Source organism: Camellia sinensis, chromosome 4 (genome assembly GCF_055761805.1).
Source record: "Camellia sinensis isolate YWXY chromosome 4, ASM5576180v1, whole genome shotgun sequence".
NCBI classification, from domain to species: Eukaryota; Viridiplantae; Streptophyta; class Magnoliopsida; order Ericales; family Theaceae; genus Camellia; species Camellia sinensis.
This window is the reverse complement of record NC_138964.1, coordinates 96,656,182-96,682,308: the sequence shown is the minus strand read 5'-3', so window position 1 is coordinate 96,682,308 and position 26,127 is coordinate 96,656,182. Positions and strand designations below refer to the sequence as shown.

The window sequence follows — 26,127 nt, the reverse complement described above, 5'->3', positions numbered from 1 at the left end:
CATTTTAACTTATGCCAAACAGAAGGCTAAAAAAGCCAATGTCAAACGGCGACTAAGTCAGTTATCTAGCTGTTACAATTATGAGACAAAAATAATTGAATAATGCTAGAAATCCAAAAATTCTATTAAAAATTCTATCAAATATCTCACATAGATGTGGGACCCACACAATGTAGGTCTCGCATCCATGTGAAATATTTGATAAAATTTTTGAAATCTCGTTTTGGAAAATAATGTTAGTCGGTTATCAAAAAGTTGAAAATGGATATTCATAATTTTAACTTTCAATAGTCAGACTATCAACTTTTTTGCAGCATTTGGTAACATTTTATAATTCACTATATTTTGTTTATTAAAACTAAATAAATAGATAAATGATCACACACTTGTATATTTATTTTTGCTAAAAATATATATATATATATATATATGAACATTTATTTATAAATCTCCCTTCATCTATTTATGTTTCATTTAATTCAAATTATTTTTTATGTTCTAATAATTACATGATTACCAAATACCCCTAAAAATAATAGGATTAAGCACACATCAATATTCGTATTAACCGTTTAAATATTTTATGATGTGAACATTCACATTATTAATGTGAATATTCACACTGTCAAATTTATTTAATGTGAATATTCACATCATCAAGTTGTTAAAAGTTCAAAAAAAATTTATAAGAATAAAATTATCTATAAAATGCCTTAAATATGATAAATAAGATTTGATAGATAAAATGTTCAAAACGATAAAACTTACTGAAATACAGAAATATTTTATGAACTAATTAAGATACAAGTACTTAAAAAAAAAATTCTAATAAATTCCATGTACACAAACTGAAAATATCACCATTTCGAGAACCTAGTAATCAAATTAAAAATTTTGGCTTGCAATAGGTAACCATTGCAGCAACCATCTCCACCCACACACGTAAATTGTTTCACTTCCAATCCTCTCCTCTCCTGCCACTACATACTTTTAGCAAATTGAACACATCCAGGTCCAGCTCTAATTTAATTATAAAAGGACTGCAAAGGTGAGCAGGGCCGAAAACCAAATACCGGTTTGTTCAGAGAGAAATGTACAAACTTGTTTCTGGAGAGAAATGCTCATTTTGTTTTAGGTGACAATCTTTTACCATAAACAAGAGGATTAGTAAACCAACAATTAGGAAATAAATAACAGTACACAGATCTAGAGTCCTTATTTCTACTTGAGAAACTTCGATGTAGCATTTACAATACTACAAATATCCTAATCTTGTTTCATGTACATTTCTATCACTACACACAGCAAACTTGCTTGAGCTCAGATTCGGTGGAACTTGTGCTTGCATTTCAGCAAGTTCTCTCACTCGTAACAGAATTGGAGCAGGAATTGGAACCGAAGCATGTTTACGTGAACCCTGCATCTGCATTTTCCCATAATCGTAAGAAACTATAAAGAAAGATACAACCAAATGAACACAATTAAATCACCATCATTGATTAACAGAAACAGGATGAGAAACAACACAGTTTAGTTTGAAATGTTTTACTACATTGATTGCTACTTTTTCCGTTTCAAATCAAACTTATAAGTCAAATTTTCTGATAGTTTCACAAAGTGCTGCAGAGCAACATCACCCAATTGTAAATTCTATCATGATGCCCAAGGTAAAGAACACCTAATAGCTTAACTGTTACCTAAATGATGCCAAAGTTTTTCAAGAAAAGCATGCATTTCAAGTGGATAGTTGTCCTCTAGACAACCAAGGCTAATGCATACCTGGAATTTTATTTTTAGCATCTCAGCAACATAAAAATTAAAGAAAAAAGCACACAATGTTAGAAGTTTGGGAATGATTTTTGTTAGAAAAGCATATGATATACCGCCAAGGGAGGAGCCATAACTAATTTACTTTTCCTAAAGGATGGGAACGCATGCACAAAACTCAAATTCACTACCAATATGCCAGATGTGTGCTTCAAATTAAAATAAAAAAATAAAACTTGAAACAAGACCCACACAATCTCAAACATAATGATAAAGCTCACCCCTTTTTCAGCAGGAGACTGAGCGAAGCTAGCTCTCAGCAGATTCCTCCACTTGTCCTGCAAAAATAATAACCTCTTGTCAGCCTAATAACTAAGTCCACAATTTCCAATCACGACATCTTCTGTTGGGCCAATACAATCACCCAGCTATTATATACATTTTCATACCTTGAGATCAACTGAAGTTCGGTATGAATAGGACGCAAATGAAAGCCTTTTTATCTCAGACCACCTACCAGCTCCATACCTTGCCACACCCTCAACTAGTTTAACGACTTCAGAGAGAGTCCAGGGTCGATGATGCTTTCTTCTCATTCCACCTTTTGCTGTGGGCACGGTTACTAAATCATCTGAATAATCCCCAGATGAATCCAAATGTTTCAGTTCAATGTCTTTGTCCAACTCAGAAGCTTTTATTTCTTGATAATGCTTATCTTTCTCTGGTTCAGCAACAAGCTGCCAGAAATAGACATTAGCACAACAAATACATATCCATCAGCTTTTAACAGATAAAAGATACAGCTAAACATTACATTCCCATGAAACATCAGAAGCTGATAAAGCCATACAACAACAATACACAAGACTTCAACCATACTGGAAAAATAAAAATAAAAATAAAAAACACCAGCATAGAAGAGCCAAAGCTACTACACTAGAATTATAAGATATCCAGTTTCACTGTTATAATCAATCTAATGTTGATGGTAGTTTAATTTTCGTTTTGGAACCCTAAATTTCACCTCAGTACCTGCATCTATGTCATTTTAACCAAAGATATACCTATTGAACACTTTTGGAAGTGGCATTAACAAATGTGAAAAAATGAGGAAAAAGAATGGATGATGTCTTGGTATGAATGGGTACTTCAACAAACATGCCGTACCCGTACCCTATGTTACACGGACTCAGGTACAAGTATTGGGTGTGGGTGCATATATAGGGGTCGGACACTTAAAATACTAAAAATTGAGGACACTTGGATATGGATCCAAATTTGGATACGGATACGGGAATACGTTAAATAATTATTTTTTAAATATATTTATTTTATGAAAATGAGTTTAAAAAAGTTAAGAAATAATAAATTCTGTTAAAAAAAATAAAAAATATATATTAAGTATAAAATCAATTATATTATATAAAATAAATTATATTAAAAAGAAGAGAGATAGAGAGATGACATCGAGCGTGAGAGAAGAGAGACGAAAAGACAGAAGAAGATAGATCAAGATTCGAGAGCAAGACAAGAAGAAGAGATCGAGACAGAGCAAAAGATCACACCTAAGATGAAGATCGAAGCCCTAATCTCCATTTTCGTAGCCCTAATCGCAGGTATGCCATCTTTCTTCTTCATATGCTGTATCCACTTTCTCCATGCCGTATCCTGGCCGGATTCTATACCCATACCCATACCCGTACCCGTACCCGTGTTGTGTCATGTCGGCACGGGTACTTCGCCAAATATGACAAGGCCGTGTAACGTAACCCATACCATGTACTTACCGGATACCAATACTTCGCATGATACTTCTGCATACGTACCGGATACCCAACACATACCAAATTGATTGCTTCTTAATTTTTTCCGTACCTCTAACCTAACGTATCTAGTGTATACCCAACCCATATCGTACCTCAATCGAAACAATAATTTCTTTTAATACAGAGATAAAATTAGTTTTCATTAGACTTTATATATTTATTTTAATGCTTAACATGATTTTAAAATTAAACTATGATTTGCAAATTATTTAATATAACAACATTTAATTTTGATTTATACCTTTACTTTTTGGCATTAAATGTGAATTGTAAGTTGGATCTCAACAAAGTCATTTAACTAATTTTTGTGTTACTCCAAATTAAAAATAAATATTTTTTTACAAACGCATCCAGCCGTACCCATATCCTACTTTTATTAGATTTTATCATATCTATCATATCAATACCCGTACACGTGCTTCATAGTTTTCCATCGTTTGTTAAGATTAAGTTTTAATAGGACAATGAAGTTCATGTTGAGAACTATCATAAGACAATGAAGTCCTTTCTTTTTAAATGAAGTCATATTTTTAATAAATACTTCAAATGAAGTTCAAAATTTCCATAGAGATGAATTTTGTACGTATTTTTCTGTACTTATCGATCAAATATGATAATGATGCCCATTATATCTAATCTTTTAGCCGAACTCATTTGATTTAGGAATGAAACTTGGGAAAAGTCAATTACTACCCAATAATTGTAATCTTTAATGTTAAACGCTTTTCTTTGAACTGCATAATTTATTAGTAAATTCTAACATGCATTCAGAATTTGAATGGTTTAGAAAAAAAAATAACAAATCCTTTTTCATAGACGAGTTTTATGAATGGCCTGCGAATTGTTCACAAATCATTTTAAATATTTGCAACCTTACGATTTATTAAGTAGTGTACACTGTACATTGTTTGGCTCTGGGAAGGTATAGCACGAAGAAATGGACAAGGGTAATACTTCATTACCAGAAAGTATGAGATAAGAAGAAGCCGCAGGAGCAGCAGCTACATGAACTTATTGTTTATTACTAGAGTGAAAAATGTGAAATGGACAAGGGTAATACTTCATTACCAGAAAGTATGAGATAAGAAGAAGCCGCAGGAGCAGCAGCTACATGAACTTATTGTTTATTACTAGAGCCAAACAATGTAGGAAGGCAATTTCATATATGAAAAGGGGAGCAAATAATAGTTGTAAGGAAGTATAGAACTCTTTTGGAATTGCGACTTTAAAAATAGAACTTCATTCTCTTAACAAAATTTCAGAGAACTTAATGGTCATTGAGATAGAAAAGTAGGGTTATTTGTACTTCTACACAATTTCTCTTTTTTTTTTTTCCTTTTCTTTTCTCTTTTCTCTTTTCTCTTTTTTTTATAGCTATTAGATCCAATAAAATTTAATTATTTACAATTTCTCTTTTATCAGTTAAATTGTGTCATTTTAAATTTAAAGGAAAAAATTATCTCAAAAAGGATTTTCGCTTAAAACAGTGAAGCCGATGTACCAATAAAATTGTTTTGAAGGACCTATCTTTTACCTTTTTTTTGCTTTTTTTCAAATTAATCATGTAACACATTTCTATGATCATTGTAACCCTTCTTTTTATATAATGTTTTTTCCTTCTAAAACTCCACTCTCTTTAGATTTTTGTTCACTATATTTGATTTTTTTCCCCTCTTAACGAAACCTTTAGGCTAAGTTCATGTAACACATTTCTATGATCATGGGAATGTGATTCAAAGTTCCCATGATTATAGCATTTGGAACGAATTGGAATAGGAAAATGATTCCTCATTACCTATTTCAACAAGAATCACATTGTCAAACTACATAGAAATTTGATTCCCCCACTTTCCCATAGAAATCTCACATTTCTGGATGTGTGGGTGTGCGCATGTCGGTTTAGGTTGTTTGGGAGAAATAATCTCAACCAAACTACCCTCAACGGGTTGACAATTTTTTAACCAAGCGCCAACCTGGACGACCACAAAACCGGCGTGTTAATTTGAATTTTTTTGGCAATTTCAAATCAACAGGTTGAGCAGGTTGGTGGGCGGTAAATTCTAACATATTATAGAAATACATTCTAAAGACAAACATTTATGCTACAAAATCAAAATAAAGAAAATGTTTGATGATGCATTTGTGTTCAAAAAGTGGCAATGAGAGGCATGGGCTACGAGGAGGGTTGAGAGTCAAAAACTGAGAAGATCTATTTAGAGTTGAGGTATTTAGTTTATACGCAAGTATTGGTGGGTTGGGTCAGTTATTTTGGCAAGTTGAAGATTTTAAACCGCACACAACTCAACCTACATAAAAACCCAACCTACCAAAACTCTCAAACCATGGGTGGTGTTGGCAGCTCAAGTAGGCGGTTTGGGCTGTTAGGCATGTTTTTTCACACCCCTACCTAGAGGAATATTAAGCATTTAAGAGTAAAAATTAATAATTGAGTCCATAATATTTAAAATTTTATCATTTTTTCATAGAGAATTCCTAACGAAACCAAACACTTGAATAGTTGTTAAATTGGGATTCGAATTGCGAATCGAAATGGCCTTGTACCAAATCACGAATCGAATCAGATAATGAATCGTAAAGATTTAGTCACTTTTTCTAAATTACTTAGAAAAATATATCTGTACACATATATATTAATATATCTTGTAAATATAAAATATTTAGATTTAAATCAATGAAAATGTCATTTTAAATGATAATCACGTGGTCTAATAGGTAGGAAGTTATCACAGGTTCCATTTTTTTAGATATTTCTTATTAACCATCTTTAATAAATCAAGTAAACAAAAACAAACTCTAAATTTTTAATAAGCATAAATATCTTTCCAAGTTACTTTAACCTTAACACCTTTAGAAGATATATTATGATTTTTTTTCTTTTAAAAGAAAAATTGAGAAGAAAGGGTTAAGAACATGTTGGGACTAACTGAATTTCATTGGATACTATGAAAATTTTCTGATCACCAAAATAACAACAAATCATGTATACATATTGATTATTTTCATACCAAATACTATTAAAAGTTGTATTATGTTATTTTCACTAAAAAGATGGAGGAAAAAAAAATAAAAATATACCGGACACGATAGTATCAAGAATTGCATGAATCGTAAAAAGTGAATCGAATTGTGAATTGATTTGAGTAGTGCAACTCACCATAGAATCACTTCCAAAATAGATTCACCTATAGATTCGTATTGATTTTGTATAAATTGCAAATTGAATAGCAAATCATAAGATTCTAATAATAGAATTAGGTATGAAAGGCAATCGGTTGAGAATTTCCAGAAAGATGATGGGCACTGCAATGGTAGAGGATTGCCATGGGCGACGGAAGAGAAAACCAAGGCAACCTTAGAGACAGAGAGGATGGCAGTCAAAGAACTTGAACAATTGAGTTTAGTGTTATGTGGCTGCCTGCATGGGTACCCTTTTATAGGCTCCCGAAGTATTGGAACCCAAGCCACCTATAAACAAGTAGTGAGTTCTCCTTAACTTGACAAAGTGGTGATATCAGACCTACTACTGCATCCTATGCTTCAAACCTTAGAATGGCTGCATCATAGGAGCTGCAGAGGTAGATATGATATCTTAAGAAATGTTCAACAAACATGACTGCAAGGTCAATGTCCCCACTCTCCAAGACTAGTCAAGGAGGAGCTATCTTCACTAGGAAGATAACCAAGCAACATTGATGGAACCATGATCCTAATCCCAAATCCACAATCCTCTAATGATCCTAAGTAACGGATGTCTAGGCCTTACTCCCCGTCCTAGGCTGCCAAGTGATGGCTATGGTATTGAGCAGTAACCCAACTTAGGGAATGACTACATAGGAAGACAGGCAAGCGAATAGCCAAATTGTGCTACAGCCAAGTAGGAGTGACTGCGCAGATGTGGTCACCCTTATGTGATCCCAATGAGAATGAGGTATGAAGGATCACGAAGAGTGAAGGCTCTAGGGAAGCCGTGGTGCTCCGACACAGTGGTTTTGCAAAGTGGGCTATGGCCGAGCAGGTGAGTTGGGCTCCGCCGCATACGCTATGAGCCATGCATCAGACTTTTTGTACTTTGACTCATTCACTTTAGAGCTCTTGCTTGCTAGAGCGGCAACCATGCTTTGGGGGTGTATATACCCCTATTTAGGCTAGGCACACAATCCCAATTAGTCCTGTGAGGACATCATGGTGCCTCGGGGGGTCTTCCACGTGGAGATATAGGGATAATGACATGGCACTCATAGGGCTCGCCAAGTGTCGAGCGCCATATAGGTATCCACAAACAGAATTGACACATGAACTCTATTACTAGTAATGAGACTCCCATTCCCCTTCAAGATCATAGACCTAAGGAAATATATAAAATAAAATAAAATAAAAAATTGAGAACAGCTTTGGATAGCTAAATTCACTGCTTTCAAATGAAAGAGTACCATATTTCAAAATGTGTTCCAAAACGTAAATCATTAGGGTATGAGATAAACTCCACCAGACTAAACACAACATACACTCCATTCAAACAATATAGAAGTCTCATTAATTAATGGCAACATTTACGCCCCAAATCAAATTCCAAATAAAATGAAAATGTAGTATCTGACAAATAACAATTCAACTTACAGGCTTTTGAATCCATCCAGAGGCTGACCTGGCCTTGAAGACTTTGTTCCCTACTTCATTATCTGGTTGAGCACCAGAGACACCGAGGGCCTTCTTAACCAGGTTGGCTGCCATGCCCATGCTACTGGGTTGAAGTTTCTACAATCGCAATCCAAAGCACATTAACCGGTTGCTATACATGCACATGCTCTGGTAAAGAATAAAAGTTTGGTTCCACAATCATAGCCTGTGTACAGATGTGGTCATTCTTAACTAAATCTTCACCATAAATTCAACATATAAATTGACATCAATCCACTGGTATTCACAAATCTTGTTCTTAGGGGATCAATTGCAATTATTGAGCAGAATGTGTCCCACCCCAAAATCTGCCATTTTCAAAATTTTCATTTATTAAGGATTAAATGACCTGAACCCATCCTGCACCTCCTGCTCAATAATAATATGTTCAATAACTTCCCTATTATATACCACTATATTCACATTAACCATGTTAAAAATCATCCTACAGATTTTGTAATGGAGCATTTGTGATTTCATAGGTATATGATTGAAAACCTGTCCCTGAAAAAATGGAACACATAATATGAGCAGTGCAAATGCGGAAATACATAATTGTGCAAGTCACTAGGGATAATGAATATTCAATCCAGGAAAAGTATTAATGACTAGAACTCATGGGATGAATGGGACCAAAGAGTTTAGATTCACTGTCATCTGCAAGTAACAGCTGAAAACAATAAAAGACACTGAATTTATTGGCAACATCTACCATTAAAAATGCTAACTATTCTGGTATAATCTAGATGCAACAATTACCAAATAATAAGCAATTCGCTCCAAGTTTGGTATGCGTGACAGCTATCGACATCAGCATGAAGAAAACCATACTAAAAAATGCACGAAGAAATAGAACTTAGAACCACAAAACAATAGAGGTTCTTAGAACTTCACCTAAAGCAAGCAAGTAAGAGAGAGAGCTCGTGATTATTAGCCACATGGTATAAATAACAGCCATGAATGGTGAAGAAAATAAATACTGTAAAGGAATAGACTCATACTCCAACTTTCACATTCAAAATGGAGAATATTACCAACAAACAGCAATGAGAATAAGGCACAATGATGTCAACAAGAGAACCATAATCCAAAAGGGACAGTACTACTAAAGCAAATGAACTACAGGCCGACAGAACCACAGATCTACAGCATGAAAGAAATAAAGCATGTTACTAGCTTCTTGTGTCCCTAGTCATTGATTATGATAATGCAAGTACAAGAATAAATGTTTATAGATATTTACAAGTCAGCGGTAATAGCAAGCACTATAATACTCGTAATTAGGACACAAGAATTGGAGAAAAATCATACTAGCTAGCTGTAGGAGATCACATTACACCTGTACATTTGCATAGCAGTACTAAGTGCTTCATTCCTTTGATCAGGGGAAATTTTCCGAGCTATTTACATCAAGTACAGACCTTATCAAAGAAAATCTAAGAAGCACAGACGGACAAAGATGCAGGATGCGGTGATTTAAAAAAAACAGTGACATGGCAATAAAATATTTTTTCATATATTTTTTATTTGCTATATAGATTAATATTACATCCACAAACAATCAAAATTAACAAAAACCTTTATTATTAGAATCATACGATTCGCGATTCGAATCAATTCAGTAGGTAATCAATTCAAACAGGTTGTGTGAATCGCAAATAGCTATGAACAGTAGGTGAATCAGTAAATCGGTGAACCGAATCCGTGAATCATGAATCAATTCGATTAACTAAAATCGATGTTTGGCTTTCTTTTTTGATTTTTTATTATTGGAAAAGGGTTCACACAACCTTCTTAAGGTCTCTAGGATTACTATACGCCATCTTTTGACTTTCTCCCTCCCTATTTACTCTCAAATACTCAAACCGTAGTGGAAAAAAAATACAATCTACAATATTCTAGGCTTACATATTCAATTTTATCTAAGTACTTGCATTCACAAAATAAATTTTTTGAAAGCATCAAGTGAGATTTTTGAAAAAGTTTGAAAATTTTAGTTTTTTAACCTTATAAAATGTTAAAAACATTGTTGTTGAGTTATTGTTGTAAATTGAAAATTTGTCTTTGTTTGCTTTCTTTATTACGGACGGTTGATAAGAAAAGAAAAGGTGAAGTGGTAAACATGAAAACCATCGTTAACTTCTTACCCAGACCACATGGTCATCATTTAAAATAATATTTTTATTGATTTAAGTCTAAATATTTCATATTTATTAGATATATTTAATATCTAAATTTGTAAATATATTTTCTATGTAATTAAAAAAAAGGTGACCGAATCTTTATGATTCACGATTCGATTCGATTCGATTACAATTCAGTACAAACCCATTTCGATTCACAATTCGAATCCCGATTTGACAACTATGACAAAAACCAACACTAATTCGACATTAAAAATTTATAGATAAAAAAAATAAAAAAATAAAAAATAAATGACGACGCCGCCGACGCCGACGCCCAAAAATGAATAAACATTCAACATCCAGCATCCATCAAAAGCACTAAAGAAAATGAGAAAAAAGTATTTGGCATGTCTCTAGAGTGTCCCTAAAGTGTTCCCTTAAAAAAAAATTAAATATAGGGACACGCCACGTGGCTTGTCCCATACGTGTATCCACTGTGTCCGCATGTCAACGTGCCAGACACGGCTACGGCTTCATAGAAGAAAATGTTATTAAGCACAGCTCCACAAATCATGATACATGCACGCGCACATGAGAGAGAGAGAGAGAGAGAGAGAGAGAGAGAGAGAGAGAGAGAGTAGGAGGGCCCTAGGTAGCAGCTTTCTTCCTTGTGGTTATACAGACGGTGATAATCGGTCAAAATGATTATCAGACATACACTCCCCACCATCAAATCACCTCTAATCGCCATTGCATAAAATTCAAATAAAGAAAAGAAAAACAAAGAGAAAACCCCCTTCTCATGTGCACATGCATGAAGTAACAAATCTCAAAATCCAAGGAAAAAATTGCAAAAATATGTTATGCTAACAGATACATTACTAGTTCCACAGGCACACGTGCATCTGTCATGATACCAAAACAAGATCAATTAACCAAATACGCCACGTAAAAAATTATTTAGCCAATAGATATGCATTAAATCTAACAGACAAAATAAATTCACAAATCCAGATTAACCAAGCCACATACATATTGTTCAGCAAGGTATGGTTGCATGATTACCATAAGAGCCATAAAGTTTTCCCTTGGACGGCTTCTCCGTACCCGGCAAACATATGGAACCTGAACACCCGAACCTCCCAGAGAATCTTGCCTGGTGACAACGGGTCTCCCATCTGACTGCGCATCCCGAACAGGCCTGACACGAGATATTGAAGATGAAAGGCTTTGTCCAGAACTTTTAACTGAAGAGATTAACTTCCCACTATAGTCTCTAGATTCTACTTCTGACAGTTCTTCAATATATCGCTTTGTCGGCTTCCGAACTCTTTTTGCTGCTCTCTGTTCAGTGTTCAAATCTTCAACACTACAATCATATTCTAAACTAGGATCTGTCAATATCTTGCCACAAACACTTTGAGGATTTTCTATTTGGTTATTGCATCCAATTGGTGAACCTCCACAGTTTTCATTCACTCCAACTGCCAGAATCTTAGCAGGGGTATGATCCACACTCTTAAAGCTTTCTTCTTTACCTTTCTTCACCACTTTGTTATCTTTAATCACAAAAGTTGTAGTTGAAACATCACAAGAGTTGGCCAATCCCATGGCAATCCTCCTCCTCAGCCACTGTTTGTCCTTGACAGAAGTTTCCCGTCCAAATGTTGCTTTAAAGGTTTCATGAAGTTCCCTAACTGATAGGTTGTCCAAGCATATTTCACCCTTTAACTTTGAAAAATCAGGCTTTGAACTAGTACAGATAGCAGAAATTGATGATCCACTTTTGATTGGTCCATCTAAAGGGCTTGAGCATTCTCCACCACTTCCAAGCTGATCAATATGACTCTCATTTGAATTTGTTTCCAACGAAGGAATAGTTTCCTGCAAGGGCGTTGAAATTTGAAGCTTTTTGTCAAGTGAAGTCAATATACCGTGCCTATTAGATATAGGATATGTGTGCTCATGAAAGTGGACAAAGGATCAAAACTTAGTTGCACGAAACTATATTTATTCAAATATATAACAAAAATTAAGTATAAATATACAAAAATGCTAGAGATCCCTAATGAACTACACACTAAATTACCAACTATTCTTTTGTTTCTTTGAGATCTGTATGTTTGACGGTTCTATCACAGTTGGGCTGAGTTTATTCCTCTACGGGAGCAGGTTTCTCTTTTACTTAGCAGCGTTAAATTGAGTTTCTGAGTAAGAAACGTCACCCTAGGAGTTTCCTGCTACTAAGAATCAAATCATCCTCAAGCCAAGCAAACAACCTCAGATTGTTTAACCCTTTCCAAAATATTCTTTATATACAATATAAAAGAATAAAGGCCAAAAGGATCAGAGATATACTAGTACCCTGATATCATCACAAATGTGTTAACATGCAAGAAAAAAATAACCCAGGAAATACCAGCAATATCAGTAATAATAGAAAAAGTATTACTAAATTAACAAAGAAAAATAAAAGAAACGAAAAGAAAACTTTATTTAAAAGAAAAAGAAACCTAGCAACCAAGAGACTAGGATTCCTAAATTAGGAACGACAGCAAAGAATTAATATGTTAAAATTCAAATTTTATCAATCTAATAAACTCGTAGAAGAAAAAGCAAAATGGCAGTACATGCTGTAGGAAAGAAAGGCCAAAAACCACCTCATGTTCATCGTCTAATTTCCCCATACCAACTCCTGTGTCAAGCTGAGCATTTGACCTTTCTGCATTAACTTCAGGGTTCTCAGATTGACCTGGAAAACATTTGTCATTCAACTAAATTACCAACAGAGAGAACCAAAGAGAAAGAAGCCCAAATACATCAATACACATGTAGATACACAAACAGATCTAGTGAGCAAGTGTTGCGAGTATTGAGATCAAAGCAGGGCATTCCACCTCCAAAGAGTCAGAAAAATAAATGATTTCTTTTTCTTCTTTTTTTGGATCAGCAATAGAATCTTTATTGATTATAACAACTGATGATGATACAAAGAGGTTACATCAATAAAGAAAAAAAGCTAGTGCATAAGCATCACAGCTCGATATAGCAATCCCAACTAGGTTGGCACCACCATACGAGCCCAATCATTTGCTAGCACACTGCCAAGGTTGGAGAGTCACCAACCAAACAGCACAACCAAAACCAGAAAAATCTACAAACAACAACTACCAACAAACAAAAGGAGAGCATAAGTACACTCAACACAACCAGTAAACAAAGCACCAGCAGCTCTCAGACCCTTTCAACACACCAGCAACCAGCCTGCACTTTCAGCAAAGCCAGACTTACCTCAAACAGTATCTGACCTGCTTAAGATTAGACACACACCAAATCATGCACTAAGTAATGAAAACCTCCCCAGCTGCTCCTCACACCCAAATTGCCACTCTTGTTTTGAAAACTTCAAGCATTTCATCAATCACCAATTGACTTCCTTTAAACATCCATTTCTCACCTTCCACACAGACCACATCAGAATCAGAGATACAACCTTCCAAATTTTCCTCTCCTTTTTCTTCATCCTCCCACCATCCCACCATAATGGCATTGCCCACCTTAGATCCCACCACTTCATCACACCAGACCAGATCAACCAAACCTTTGGGCAGTGAAGAAGAACACGGTTAATAGACTCTGGCTCATCTCTACAAAACAGACACAAGGTGCTGGGCTTTTGCATTTAAAACCCCTATCCTCTGAAGGAACACGGATGTCTTAATTCTGCCAAGCCAAGCTAACCAACAGAAGAATTTCACCTTCGGCCACATTCCCCACACAAACTCAGAAATGCTAAGATTAGGGCCCCTTGCTTCTACTTTCCATTTCCAGATTGAAGGCACAAAAAAGAATCCAGATGAAGTAGCAGACCACTGGCTGTGTGCAGAAAAATAAATGATATGTTTGCAGACCAGGTACTGAAGAATAAATGATTTCTGATGTGACAAGTCAAGTCTAACCCGATTTGTATCCTCTATTTCAGTACCTGTTTGACAATTGTCTTATGTTTGCTGGTCTGGGTCTTGATTGGAGTTGAATTGGTATGAGTTTGATAACTGTCTTATTATTATAGTTGGTGTATCGCAAATCGTTCTAATTAAATTTGTGAGACTAGATTACATTACTTTTTGATTTGACTTTGTGAGGCCCACTCTGTAATTTTTGAGTTTTATTTTATTTTTTTGTTTTATTTTCTTTTAGGTATTAAACCAGTATATAAATTTAATTTTTAGTTCTTATTTAATTATGTAAATAGTGGGGAACACCGTGAGTCCATTTAAATTATTTTATACTCTAGTTTCAATTAAAGATCTATTTTACATTTTTTTTTTTTTTGAATAAATAAAGATCTATTTTAGATTATTAAACTTCACTCAATTTGGACCCAATTAATTGAGTCATGTCTAGCTTGTACATTATTATTATTATTATTATTATTATTATAAGAAAGTAACCAATATTTGTGCTGTATTGTGTTAATTATAATAAGAACTTGAGTGACGTATTTATGGTGTGTACCATTAAGTGAAAGTTATATTTTGTGATGAGAAAAATTATACCATTTTTTATGATATGGTACAAAATCTTATAATATCGCTACATGTACTATTAACTATATATATTATAGACTTATTTATTGATTGATGTATATATAATATAAAAATAAAAATAAAAGAGGCAAATCCATGTGGCGGCTGCCCCCCTTCCTTTCCCCCTCTCTAATAAACTGTTTGTAACAAAAAAATTTAGCTCGGATTAGAGGTACTTTAGAGTGAGAGTTAGCAAATTTACCAACAAAGAACATTATAGATCACATCGAGAGCTACATAACTACGGCCTTCGATTTTCATTTCAATGAGTTTGGGATTTTCAGATTTTCTCATTTTCATTGCATGAGGTAGGAATTTTCTTGCTTATAGTTAAATATGATTTGGATTGTAAATTTGTGATATTGAGGGTGTTTGGTAGGGATAATGGAAGCAAATTATAGCTTATTTTATTATGGGAGTTTGTGCCAGACTGTCTGATGCAACTTTTGCTTACAGCTTAATAGGCAAAAATAGCTTAAATATGCTGGAAAGAGCTAATTTTTCAGAAACTAGGTGAGGGGTGCTTTTAGCTTATATTGATTATTAGCTACGAAGCATGGGTACTTCGAAAAACATACCGTACCCGTACGAATTACTTAATGGCGTATGATACCTCACATGATACTTCTGCATACGTACTAGGTACACGATACACGTACCCAAAATTTTTCTTCTTAATTTTTGGTGTACCCAAACGTACATAGTATATACTCAAGCCGTAGCGTACCTCTGTTGAAACAATATTTTGTTCTATTATAAAGATAAAACTCTTTTCACTAGATTTCTTTTTCATTTTTTGTTTTATGCTTACCATGGTTTTAAAATTAAACTATGATTTGTAAGTTATTTAATATATTGACATTTAATTTTGATTTATACTTTTACTTTTGACATTAAATGTTAATTGTAGGTCCGACCTTAACAAATTAAACCATTTAATTAGTTTTTGCATTATTCTACATTAAAAATAAATATTTTTTTACAAACGTACCAAGGGGTACCTGTACCCTATTATTTTTTAATTTTACCGTATCGACGTACCCATATCGTACCAGTACCAGTACTCGTACCTGTACCCGTGCTTCATAGATTATCAGCTTTTAGCTTAAAATAATCTCTACCAAACACCCCCATTATCTCTATGAAAGAACTGAAACTTTTGCATGTCTTGTATGAAAAGTTTAGGGTTTGTTCAAATGCTAGAAATTCCTTGACATATTCATAAAAATCAAACAGTATCTTGATTATGTGCATCAAAATGAGGAAAGCCCAAAATTTTAGAAAGCCCTAACTTGTGAAATCTTTTTTAATTGAATTTTGAATATACACATACCATGTATTGAAATTGGAAAGTATTATTTCTCTTGTATCATTTCAAAAAGGAAAATTCATGAAAAGTATGAGACTTTGAGATTTTTACTATGCATGTGAAAATTTATGGTTTTATTCTCATCTTGGAATGATTTGGAAAATGGTAGAGATTTGTATAATTGTGACAATCGGTGGAGGACTACATCGTTGTAAAAATTTACAACTTGATGAAATTGGAATTTATTTTTGGAATACAAGGAATTGAATTGTTACTGAAACTATATGTTGATAATTGGTTTTGGATGATGAATCATGTTAGTATATTTTGGTGAAATAAGCTAGCGAGAGTGTCCACGATGAAAGGCCGAAAACCTGTGCAAGTAGGTACTGCTTTCCTTCCAGCTAATATCTAGTATGTGGGGGTGTTATTGGTGGTCCTTGTCTTTTAGGACCACTGGCAGATACTAACTTAGTGATTCATTACTGGTGTAGTTGGCATGGATGTTGGAAATTTCCCTTTTGTGTCTCTAGTTTTGGAAAATTGAAGATTTAATTGGAACTTTGTCAAATGATGAAATTTTGAATCTATATTTATGTATCACACAGCATCATGATCACATATCATAAACAAGGCATATTTCTTAAGAAAAGAATTTTCTTACTGGACTTTGGTTCATCCCTTCATTGCAAAAAAAATTTCAAGTGGATGGCATGGTACCGTCTCAATGATGGTTACGTGCACGGAAGAGCATGAAGGCTCAACTTGGTTATTTGTGTGGCCTTGGCTATGACCGAGTGCCTCTTTTGAGCAAGGGCTACGCCCTCTTTTCTCGTATAAGCCATAGGGCATTTATGTTGTAAAATTTCATTTTGATTTGATAAGATCTCATGTTGTATATTCATGCCATGTAGCAGATGAATATAGGGTCTACATAAATATTATAACTTCATGTATTGAATGCCATGTGAATATCGAAGCACGGGCTATAATTCAATTCCTTGTAAAGATATCACCTCAACAAAACAATTCTCATTCAGACTTTCTTTCTTCCTATTTCGATTTCTCTATTTGAATTATGTTTCCATCTCTTTATTTGGGTTCGGATCTTGTAAATCCGGGACGTGACATCTGAACTTCTAGGACAACAGTAAATTCAATTGAGTGGATTTCAAAAGGACCAAAAACAAAACAAAAAAATGCATGCAAGGTGCCAAAAAATGAGCCAACAAATCATACAAAGCTCAGAATGTCATTATATGTATCATTGATATTGATCTTGATGTATTGTATTACAAATCAGAGTGGCATTATATAGGAGAGGGTTTAGGTAGTAGGTGAGGAGTAGGTGAGGGTAAATTGGTGGTAGGTGGAGTGTAGTAGGTGAGTGTGAATGGTAAATTCTAACAGCCCCCCGCAAACTCAAGGAGGATAGGAACTAACCAACTTGAGTTTGAAGAGAGGAACAAAACAAGAAAATACATAAAAATAAACAAGAAAATACATAAAAATAAAAATAAAAAGATAGGGGACACTGTATGGTCGTGTCAGACCGTTGGTGAAGACTCTGAAAGGTGGTGCCATAACGTGGTAGAGGACACTGGATGGGTGTGCCATAACGGTGTAGAGGACACTGGATGGAGGTGTCATAACGTGGTAGAGGACACTGTAGGCTAACCGGAATCAATGTCGGGACAGTTTATGGGGTCATGTCGGACCGTTGAAGATGCTAACCGGAATCAAATGTCGGGACAGTTTATAGGGTCATGTCGGACCGTTGGAAAAGTGGCACCCTCAAAAGGTGTGTCCAATTTGTCAAAAGGCGTGCCATCAAAAGGCGTGCCCACTTTATCAAAAGATGTGCCATGAAAAGGCGTGCCAGTTTGTCGGGCGGCAAGAGGCGCGCGATGCGCGTGGCTGGCCCTAGCTATTTAAAACAAGGTTGAGGCGAAGGCTGTGCATACGAGTCTGAAACCTCTGAACGCTCGGAGAGCTTGTCTCTGCAAATCTTCAAACACCCGGAAACCAACCCTTCTCTGAAACACTTAGCAACTCAAAAACATGGTCTCTTCTTCCCGTCCAGTTACCCAGAACCTGCTCACGCTCTTTCCAGAACTGAACGAGCCCACAAGAGAAATAACTGGTGCGATGGCCAGTGAACCGCAACCAAACACCTCTGGTTTTGCTCCATTGAACTTTCCGATGCGGTCGGTGGAGCAAAAAATGGCGATGCAAACTGATATTGAGGCTAATCAGTATACTCTGAAGTCATGCGTGGAAACCATGACGGCGGTCACAAATTTGTCGAACCGGCTGCAGAGTAGGACAAATGAGGTGCAGCATTTAAATTCCCAGCTGGCTCTGCTCCAACGCATGTATAAGGATGCGCGAGCAGAGATAAGCGTGCTAAGGGCAGAAAACAAAGAGCTGAAGCGGAAGGCCACCGTGATGTTCCGATTTGGAGGGCCGCCATATGCTGCAGTGGAAGAGTTTGGGGGAGTGAACGTGCCCAGTGGAGTGGGAAACACGGAGGCAACACCGTCAAGGACTGGCCAAGACAGAGGCAAGAAGAAGAGACCTGTAGCAGAGTAGAGAAGAAAAATCTCACTGTGGGTGTGGGTATGTTGTTGTTGTTTTTTTTTTTTTTTTTTTTTTTTTTGTGTGTGTGTTGTTGTAAAATGGTGATCGGGGTGAGCCCCAACATGAATAAAAGGAGTTTGGTGTGCAGTTCTTCTTCTTCTGCTGCTCTTGTTTTTTTTTTTTTTTTTTTTTTTTTTTTTTTTTTTTTTTTTTTGGTGAAAATAATAATAATAATAATAAAAATAAATAAAGAAATAAAATATTTCTTTTGCAGGGCACTAATCCATATAGGAGGGGAGAGGGGACAGACCCATGTGAGGGATGGGCCACGTCTTAAGGAAAGTGAGGGATGAGCGGTGGAGATACATAAAATAAGCTAAAAATTTAAATTGAGTAGTGGGGAGCCGAGTGTGAGAAAGCTGGTTTGGTGAGGAAAGGAAAAGGAAGTGGAGTGTCAGATCCACTCACACTTGTTTTTGTGTTTTTTTTTTTTTTTTTTTTTTTTGTGTTTTTTTTTTTTTTTTTTTTTGCTTGTAAACAAACATGGCTCTCATAGAGAGAGATTTCTTCTGGTTCAATCTTGTACTCTACATATTGCAAGCCCATTTCACAGAATGTCCAATTTCAGCAAGTTTGCAAAGGAGTTGAACTCATGCAGTGTTCTTGTCGGTGCCCATGGTGCTGGGCTTACAAATGCCCTATTCTTGCCCCCCGGGGGCTGTCTTGCTGCAAGTGGTGCCGCTGGGGCTAGATTGTCGTGGTAGTGAAGCCCGACAACAGCTCCTGGAAAGCAATGCACAGTTCCATTTACAGCTGGATTAATAGTTTCGTAATGAGACAGGTGGGCCAGAATCTGGGAATATCTTCTAACGAACCAAGGCCTGAAATCGGTGATGATAAAGCTTAAGCGAGATCGGAAGTGGTGAGATGTGATGAACAGAGGGATGATGATTTCATTGAATTCATGGAATAAGTTTCCTATGAAGCCACCGGATGAGAAGATGATGGCCGGGACGTAATGGGTATGGTGACAAGCTGGAAGTGTGTTCTTTGGTCTCTAGAGAGAGAGAGATGGCTGTCATGGTGTGAGAGAGCCGAGAGGTAAGAGAGAGGAAGATGAAGTTACAGTCTGGGTATGTGTAGAGGTCCGGCGGGCGGCCAAGGCGAGGTTGCCGCCCGCCGGTGAAGCAGAATGAATAGGTTCTTAACCTTGCTCTGATACCATGTAAAAAATATATGTATTATTGATATTGATCTTGATGTATTGTATTACAAATCAGAGTGACATTATATAGGAGAGGGTTTGGGTAGTAGGTGAGGAGTAGGTGAGGGTAAATTGGTGGTAGGTGGAGTGTAGTAGGTGAGTGTGAATGGTAAATTCTAACAGACATCGTCATCGTTTTCATTTCCATCGCATGAATCATATGAATAAAAATAAAGTAGCAACATATGAAAAGCATAAATACGTAAACAGACCTTCTGAACCATTGAACTGAGTTTTGATAGGAGGACATCCATCATTGGAAGTGTATCCAACATTCTGCCCAGCACCTGCAACAGGAAGCCTTTCACTTTTGTCGTCTTCAAGCAAGTCCTCAACCTCCATAACTTCATCATCCGTTGCAGGCACTAACCTTCCATCCCTGTCAACCTAAACAGTAATAAGATATCACAATTCCATCATTCCCACTTAAAAACAACTACCCTCCAGGTGCAAATGAAATTAAATAAATAGTACGTTGAAAATTAACTAGCCACAAAACAAAATCTTCAGCATAAAATAAACTCTTTAAGTTACAAGCACGGGTCATCTATGCTTCATCTCTGAATATCATCCAAATTGCCTTAATTTGCCCTTTTGGCACCCACAAATCAACCAACGCCATTCTCTCTTCCACTAGGCTGATTTACCTAAGTACTTTGTGTATGAAGACCATTTCAACTCCCAACTGTAAAACAATATTAAAACTACCCAGACAATATAGCCATAATTTCAATGTTATAAGCACAATTAAACAAAGGCTACAATAAGTAGATGCATAAAGAAGCATGTAAAGTGGATTTCAAAGGGAGAAATATTTGTTTACAAAAACTACTTCAAAGAAGTCAAAATTTTGCCACTAACAGCAAAGAAGCGGGGGCAGTAAAAACATCCATCTAAAAAAGGCATACTGATTACATGGAAGTCCATGATCCACCCCATGTGATCTAGTCTTTACATGTTTCCACAACTTCTCAAAGCTGTTTGACAAGAGTTCTGCTCTAACTATATGTTTTTTTACCCAAAATGAAGTAGGGCCTCGCTAAAGCAATCAGACTCCAACAACTCCTAGATAATGAGGAAATGACTTGGAAAACACGCCCAGGTAGAGTTTACAGGATGATGATGCAGAACAAATCTGCCAGTCACTCAAAGTGAAAAAAACTTAACCAATTTTACAGGCCAACACCAACCAGTTAAACCATTTGAAAAGGGCACAATGAAGGTAGTGGGAAATTCTAGCATCCAACTTATGAAAATCCCTCATATAACCAGCAATATTAAACTCATTGAAATTCTTATTGATACACAAGCAAATAAAAGACCCCATCTAATCATGATAGCATATTGCTAAAGGAAAACATAATAAAAAAGGGGCAAAATTCATTTTACCCTTTGTGTTTTGGGCCCAGAGCACTTTGCCCCGTCGATCAAAAATAGCCAAGGAGGCCTCATGTGGTTTTAGACTAAAATGCAACTCCAACACCATTAATGACAAGTAAAAAATGGCTTTAACACCTCCATGGTATCTTCTCTCTCTCCCCTATCACGGATATAACTTTAAATTTAATCACACATTAATTAATTAAACTATATATTAACCTAAATATCACTAACTTTATAACTTATTTTTAAATTTTCAACAAAATTTCTAATTTAATCACATTTCCAATGGTGCATATATACAGAGACACACACACACATATATGCATTATACCTGATAGATGATGAAGGTTCAACAAAGGAACTTCTTATGTCTTCATGGGGGTATACATAGATCCATCTGGTAGACAGAGATCTATGTCTACATTTCTTAGACCTTTCCACAATCAAAACCAAATAGCAGTCAACACCCAACAACAACCAGACCTTGGAAAGCCATCATCATCAATGCCTTCCACTTCCCCACCAAAACCTCAAACCCGCAACCAAACCAACATACCCATCTCGGAATTCATCCCTTCAAATTGCCAAAACTCCAAGTGGGTGTTGCAAAATCGGCATGGCCACGCGTTCAAACCTCAGTTTTGTAAAGTGGGGTCCTTCAAGTTCTACCACAGAAAAGAGTATATAAGAAGAAGGAAACCAAAAAAGAAAAAAGAAAAGAGGGTGGGAAAGGAGGCGAGGGTGGAGGCAGTGGTGGGGGTGGTGAGATGTGGTGGGTGTATTAGGATTAGGGTATTGAAATGGGAAGCAGATGAAGAAAGAGCAAATCTGTCCTTTTACTACAGAAGTTGACTCTTTTTTTTTTCGTAAGTGTGTGCTGCACAAATTCTATCAATTTTAACAAAATTAATAAAGGTACTAAGGCCAAGTGCAAAATGGTCAAAACCACATAAGGCCCTCTTTGAGAAGGGAGAAGAGGGGAGGTAAAGTTTTTTGTGGCCAAACCACAAAAGGATAAAGTGAATTTTACTCCAAAAAAATTACTTACCAAGAAAAATATAAAAACTCATCCCAAACATCTAAAACCAACCAAGGATTATTAGGCCCCTACCCGCCTAGCCAACCAAAATTCCACTTATCAAATTTTGAATCTAACGAGGATGCTAAGAGACCCCAAAATTCTAATGGTTCTTCAATATATCCATCACGTTTGTTCAAAACTGCACAATCAGCTACCACTCTAGTTTAAGATACTTAAATAGGGTGTAAATTTGAAGTTGGGGAGACCCAACGCTAGGAAGAATGGATTCCAAAAATAAAACAAATTTTTATTCAATGCAATTAGAAGATATCCAAGCCTCTCTCTCTAGGGGTGGGAAAATCATGATCGGAATAGCAGATCAAAAGCTATGGAACTTGGGTTTGTTCTGTACCATTGTGGAAGAAGATCCAAGTAATAGATGTACGTCCTCGAGAATGGAAAAAAATTGATTTGGGATCACCAACTAATACTAATCTAATTGAATAGAAAAGGTAAAGCTAACGCTAACGCTTCACTAGCCACTAGGAGTCATCAGAGTGAACATGTGTCATGGAAAGGAGCTTTAGATTTTAATCCTCACAGTCAAGTTAATCCTTAAAATTCTAATTTAAAATTTTGGAGACTTGCTTGCAATTTGCTAATTCAATGCTACTCAGTACTTAACTTCCAATTTTATCCAATACCCCTAACATCCATAAATCCTTCTTTGTCACCTATTCACCTTTGTTAATAATTATCCAAATGTTTTCATTGAACAAAAATTGCTTGATATGCCAAGTGGCTCGAGTCCACAACAAAAGTTTAGCAATGCAGTTAATATTGAGAATCATTACAATCAATGTTAATTCATTGAAAGGGTGTTCAACTTTAAGAAACATGTGCATTAAAAGTATTCACCTTTAGAAGTACAACAATGTGAATACTGTTTCCATGTCAGTGTTTGATTGCTATGAAGCACTGAGACCTCCCTAGAGGCCACATATAGGTGTCAAACACGTGTCAACAACCGACACATATTGGACATGTGAGGCATCAAAATAAAATTTTGGAAAATGTAATGGCATTAAAAATGCAAATTTTAAAAATTGAACAAAATATCAAACTCTATCAGACTGCCAACTATTTGGTTAGAAGAGCAAGGTAAAGACTCTTAAGAATAATTGATGAATAACTACAACACCAATGAGCTATTTCAGATTTATTAAGCATGGTACAGCGCAAAAATAAAAATGCTATCATTTCCGCAATTCACAATTGACAACCATTTTAGTAGGTTCGGTCATTAAATAAACGATAACATGACTAATAATTAAATTCACTACGTCCATGTGTTGTGTATAAGAACTCCCTTCACAAAGCTACCATTTTTATACTGTTGCACTCTTCTATGCCATGGAAGCAAATGCAATTCAAATTCATTCCCAACAAATATTGTGTCGAGCCCCACGTGCCCTATTAATTATTTTCAAGATAGAACAATATTATCAATTTGGGAGCCCCATGATCATTGAAAATGGAGGCATAATTTGGTTCCTATGTTTTTTTAAGAAAACCAGTCTACATGCACAATATCTGGTATTCAACCTTTTGCACTACAGATTCAACTTGTTGTCCGAAAGAGTGCACATACAAGTACATGTATACATGTATGTGTGTGTGTGTATATCTAAAGCTATATACCCGAACGAGCGGTGTGTGTGTGTATATATCTAAAGTTATATACCCGAACGAGCTTGTATACAACAGGATCAGCAATCTCCCTTGGTGAGGATAGCGGTGAGCTAGTTTTAACAACTGGCACATCATCAAACTTAGCTTCATCATTTCCTTCCACTCCAACCACTGTTTCCATGGAAAACCCACCACAGGCAACTCAAGTACAAAACTGAGAATAGAAAAACAAACCAAAAGAAAAAAAGAGTTAACTTTTATTTATTTTTTCATGTAACAATTTATGCATGCATAAGAGCATCTACAGTGGGCTGCCAAAGGAGCTGCCGTCGCCAAATTTTGGCGGGAGTTGGCAAAAACAGGTCTCCAGTGGCATGCTATATCGGCTGCCAAATTATAGAAATGCCAAAGCTTGTGCCAAATTTAGCACAAGCTTTGGCAATGCCAAATCTGCCAGATCATCATCCCTAACTGCTTTCCTTCCTTCCCTCCCTCCATTCCTCATCCTTTCCCAGCAAAAACTCCACCCAAACAGAAAATAATATTTTTTAACAAAATTCACCAACAAAACAAACAGACTAAAAACAACAATAACAATAATCACAAACAATAACCACAACAACAACAATAATCAAGCAATTTCAAGCAATATCAAACAAATTTCAACCAATCTCGACTAATCTCGAGCAATTTGAAGCAAATTTTAAGCGATTCTCCATCATCAGAGAGACAATTTCAGAAAAATAAATACCTGGATTTCAAGATGCGTGATGGATTTCAGACGATTTCAGCAATCTCAAGCTTTCGTCTTGTTCATCTTCTTCATCTGCTTGCTTCGCCTTAGGGTTTGTGTGTGGTTTAGGGGTTTCGGCTTCATCTGCTTCGTCTTAGGGTTTGTTTGTGCTAAGGCTTCATCTTCTCCATCAGAAAGACGATTTGAAGGAGTCGATTTCAAGGGTTTCGGTTTTCTCAGATGGATCGAAGATAGAGATATCCAACGGGTTTAGGGTTTAGAAAGAGAAAAAACAGAGGGAACAGAGAGGCAGGGACGAAAGCTTGAGATTGCTGACATCGGGTGGAGATAGAGAGCAAAGAAGATAACACATAGAGGAGAAGGATCTGAGATGAAGGAGAAAAAATTTAGGATCGTTTGGGAATCCACTAATTTTTAAAAAATATATATATATGAGAGAAAAAAATTAATTAGTTTTGCGTTGTTAAAAATAATTTTTTAAATCTTTAATTTATATTTTTAATATATTTTAATTAATTTTTAAATAAAAAAAATTGTGATAAATCTAATTTAGTGAGTGTGCATTAGATCTATTGGATGTTTTTTATTAGTGAGGTGTTCACCTTTTATGAAATAGTTTGATGAGAAATCTTTTTGTTGGTTTGAAAAGATATTTTGTCTCTAATTTTATCTCTTAACATTTTTTTTTATCAATTGAATTTTCATTGACTATATGTTCAAAAAAAATTTTATCTATTCAAAAGAAATCCCTATATGTTCAAAAAAATTTCTATTTGTTAAATTTTTTCCTATCTATAAATTTTTTTTCCCATTTTTTATATGTTCACCTCTAGTTTTTCCGATGCCAGTCGCTTTGCCAAAGCCAAATAATCCAAACTTGGAAAATGGATTTGGGGAAAGCGTTTGGTAACGCTGGGTCGATTACAGTACGTGCAAAAGCGAGCTTCAATGCCAGCCTCGATTTTTTTTTTTTGTAAAGGGCGTCTGCAGCCCCCCGCGTTCCTCTTGCTCGTGAGCCAGATGAGATGATGATGCGTGGACCTGCACCTCTTGAGAGAAGGGCGATTGTGCATGCACATCGTCGTCCTGCGGAAGCCCCTTTTGAACCCCCCAATAAA

General features: G+C 35.8%; 1 protein-coding gene across 23 annotated transcripts; it reads right to left on the bottom strand.

Moving 5' to 3' along the window:
• Window positions 1-1,104: 1,104 nt before the first annotated feature.
• TRFL6 (TRF-like 6) lies at window positions 1,105-25,418 on the bottom strand. Of its 23 annotated transcripts, none has more exons than XM_082925350.1 (10): window positions 25,007-25,415; window positions 24,308-24,469; window positions 21,874-22,207; window positions 20,372-20,546; window positions 13,048-13,169; window positions 11,450-12,301; window positions 8,232-8,369; window positions 2,217-2,504; window positions 2,049-2,105; window positions 1,105-1,423 (listed from the first exon to the last, which is right to left on the bottom strand). In XM_082925350.1, the coding sequence occupies exons 4-10, from the start codon at window positions 20,499-20,501 to the stop codon at window positions 1,256-1,258; spliced, it is 1,755 nt and encodes a 584-aa protein (XP_082781476.1). In that variant the 5' UTR covers window positions 20,502-20,546; window positions 21,874-22,207; window positions 24,308-24,469; window positions 25,007-25,415; the 3' UTR covers window positions 1,105-1,255. The 23 variants fall into 23 exon arrangements, with proteins under 23 accessions (XP_082781476.1, XP_082781485.1, XP_082781481.1 ...); XM_082925359.1 differs by having other exon boundaries at window positions 11,483-12,301; XM_082925355.1 differs by having other exon boundaries at window positions 13,078-13,169.
• Window positions 25,419-26,127: the final 709 nt, after the last annotated feature.

Excerpts from the sequence above, each read along its gene's own strand:
- TRFL6 (XM_082925340.1), bottom strand. The coding sequence starts at position 24,436 with ATGGAAACAGTGGTTGGAGTGGAAGGAAATGATGAAGCTAAGTTTGAT. Across the intron at positions 12,302-13,047 it reads GCCTTTCTTTCCTACAGCAT|GAAACTATTCCTTCGTTGGA; the intron begins GTACTGCCATTT and ends ACGCCCTTGCAG. Across the intron at positions 1,424-2,048 it reads AGTCTCCTGCTGAAAAAGGG|ATGCAGGGTTCACGTAAACA; the intron begins GTGAGCTTTATC and ends GGGAAAATGCAG.